Source organism: Austrofundulus limnaeus, unplaced genomic scaffold (assembly GCF_001266775.1).
Source record: "Austrofundulus limnaeus strain Quisiro unplaced genomic scaffold, Austrofundulus_limnaeus-1.0 Scaffold624, whole genome shotgun sequence".
NCBI classification, from domain to species: domain Eukaryota; kingdom Metazoa; phylum Chordata; class Actinopteri; order Cyprinodontiformes; family Rivulidae; genus Austrofundulus; species Austrofundulus limnaeus.
The window spans coordinates 80,977-84,021 of NW_013953026.1; the positions used below are offsets into that span (position 1 = coordinate 80,977).

A 3,045-nucleotide genomic window follows, 5' to 3' on the forward strand; every position below is an offset into this window, starting at 1 on the left:
TGTAAATAAAATGGCTCCGTCCGTGTTAAATATATACTTTAAAAATTTACAAAACTAAACAGCCTACAGTATTTTTAGTCTTTATTTTACAGTTAAAATAAATGTTTGTCAAATAGAGTTTAATGTTACAACTAATCGTGGATCCCTTTAAAGACACGTCTGTGTTTTATTTAGAGAAATGAACATTTTATCTTGTAGATCTGGTGAGTTGAAGATGGTATGGCCTTACTGATACTGCAATGACAAACAGCCTCAGTTACATTTACGTTACATTTGTAAATGATCCTTTCGGAGTGTAAACATGAAGAAAGTGTAAACAGTTCTTCACATCTTACCATTCACCCCGACAGGATGGAGATGCTGGGAGATCACTCCTCCTTCTTCACCGTAACTTCTCTGTCTACGGCCAGGATGGTCGAGATCTCTCCCTGCATGAAGGCCCAAGGCACAGTGGAGCCGGCGAGTGGGCAGCGCTCCCCACTGGGGCAGTACACCTCCCCTCCGGGACCCTGGCTGCGGATGAAGCCTCGGGTGCAGGGGAAGCAGAACTTGTGGTGTGGGACGGAGGGACACTGGACGAAGTGTGTGTCCTCCAGGCGCTCTCTGCAGAGGGTGCAGCAGAGCAGAGCCCCCTGGGTGCTGCTCGTGCTCTCCCCGCTGATGGAGTTGCTGCCGGCCCCCGCTGCGCTCAAACCCGGCCCCCCCATGGTGGCCTGGGAGGCTGAGGTGGAGGGGCTGCTGCTGCTGCTGCTGGACCGCCCCGCTGCTGARGAGTGAGCTGTGGACATGCTGGGGCTGTCTCTGGCCATCTGACTGGAGCTCAGGCTGTCTGCGACCCCCATGAGGGCCGAGATGGGCGACGGCTGGCTGTGCAGACGTGGGGGGCCCTCCTGAGGAGCAGCCATGCCCGGATGGGATTCTGTGTAGGCGCCTCGGGACCAGGGCTCCCTCGCTGGATGATCGGACCTCCCATCACTTTCTCCGTTCTCTGAGCCGGGGGAGGCTTTGCGACGTCGAGTTGTTCCCTTTGCTGGACCAGAACGCCCGGCCGCTGCCAGGGWCGGCACCGGGTCTGGCTGTGGCAGGACCTCTGGGATTGGGGGCTCTTTAAACATCCTCACGCCATCGTTCAGCAGCTCCGACAGCCCACGCCAGTCTCCGGTGCCTTGCCGCTTCTCGTACTCCACGTATCGCAGCCCAGAGTTCACGGCTTTGCCTGCATCTTTGGCTGAATCACGGAACATCTGCCGGACAAGGTCTGGGAGTCCGGAGAAGATTATTCCAGAACCAGCGGGGTACTCCACAAATACCTTCAGCTCAAACTCTGGAGCTGTGCTGGCGTCGAACGCCAGGACACGACCCAGCAAGCTGTGGTCTTTCCTGAAGCGCACGTTGAAGGGGACAGAGCTGCTGAGAGCAACAAGCACATCCCGGACCGGTTTGGGGTGACTGGGCCAGCCTTCCAACCGGTTGCGGGCCACTTCGCTCAGCTCTGCCATCACTTCACTGTTCCTCCAGATTGCTGGATCTAAACCCACCAGAGCAGAGGTGCCAGCGCCCACACCCAGAGCCACTGCCTGCCTCCTACCTGCCTCAGCCATTATAGGGCCGGCTGAGACCGCGATCGGTGTGGCTCCGGGTCTGGAGCCCGATAAGGGGGCTAAAAGCCCATGAGGAGCCGCGACCAGACCCTGTGCTATTAAAGCGTGGGATATGGTGCCATGAAGACCGGGCACTGCACCGGCAACAGCTCGGCGGGTGTTCGGGCTCTGACGGTTACCCTCGGACAAGGCTACGTCTTCAGGTCTGTGCAAACCGTTGAGGAGCCGGGAAGACACTCCGTATTCCCCCCTGCCCCTGTCCACACGCTCACCGTGCTGCCGCCCCACTTCCATGGCTCCGACCGAGCTGGATTTACCCTGCTGTGGACCCGGAGACCGGCCGTCCAGAACTCCGTGGGTGCTCTTCAGCTGCCGGGCGGTGTCGATGAGGAGCTCGATGCGGTCCGCGCCGTCATAGTTCACACAGCCCCGGCACACCGCTTCGCTGAACTCCCACAGCATGGCCCACGGCATCTTGGGCAGGTCGCAGAGGTAGCACCACTGGCGTCTGGAGGAAGACTGCGAGGCGGAGGACATGTTGTTTACAGGCCCGGGGAGCAAACTTTCTTCGGAGGCCGACACGTTTTCCGTTCGCGTTTCTCGGGAATCCTTCAGTCCTCGGAGGGCGCGCGCCTCATGCCACGAGTTCTTCAACGAAACGGTCCGATTAAAACTGCTTTCAAACGCGAGTATTAACGACAAGCTCTTCAAACTTCTCGAGGGCTTCTTTTTCGATTTGTTCTTGTAGGTCTGTGTGTGGAAGGAAGTAAAATGTTGTAGGACACCGGAAATAGCTACGTGACGTAGGCTCAAAGCATTATGGGTAGTGTAGTTTTTATGTCACTTCCAGTGATATCAGTTCAAATTTGACTATCTGGAAGAAAAAGCAGAGTTGTAAAGTAACTAAGTACAAATATTTTGTTACTGTACTTTAGAAATTTTGGGTATCTGTACTTGAGTAATTATTTTTCAATGTACTTTTTACTTTTACTCCTTACATTTTCTCACAATTATCTGTACTTTCTTCTTCTTACATTTTAAAACAAGGTAAAAAGTAGAAAGTCATTAATCTTATTTTATTTTTGGCTCATTATTGTTAAAAATATCCTGATAAACTGTGCTTCCTGGAAAGACTGAATGTAATTGTAGTTGGATGAAAAGATATAAATATATACCATTCTGACACCAAATTGTACACAATCCATCACAGCTGCCTTTAGGAAAAAATTTTTTTTTAGAAAGTTCACCTCCCAATAAATATCATTTTGGAAAACCTAACCGTTCATTTTTACTCAATACTTTGCATTTTATGTCAGAAACTTATTTTTGGAAAAAAATAATCGGATACTTTGAGACTTTTACTCAAGTAATATTCTTGGAGGAGCTTGTACCAATGTAATTTCATGATAAGATACTTGTACTTTTACTCAAGTAATATTCTTGG

The 3,045-nt window shown here is 51.4% G+C and overlaps 1 protein-coding gene across 1 annotated transcript in view; it reads right to left on the reverse strand.

Annotated features, from left to right (window-relative positions):
• Positions 1-2,370, reverse strand: part of LOC106531373 (interferon regulatory factor 2-binding protein 1) — a 7,638-nt gene extending 5,268 nt beyond the window's left edge. Inside the window, exon 1 of the mRNA XM_014027221.1 lies at positions 336-2,370. Coding sequence (XP_013882675.1) covers positions 369-2,138 — 1,770 coding nt within the window. The 5' untranslated portion in view covers positions 2,139-2,370 and the 3' untranslated portion in view covers positions 336-368. The remainder of the gene's footprint in view (positions 1-335) is intronic.
• Between the last annotated feature and the right edge of the window lie 675 nt (positions 2,371-3,045).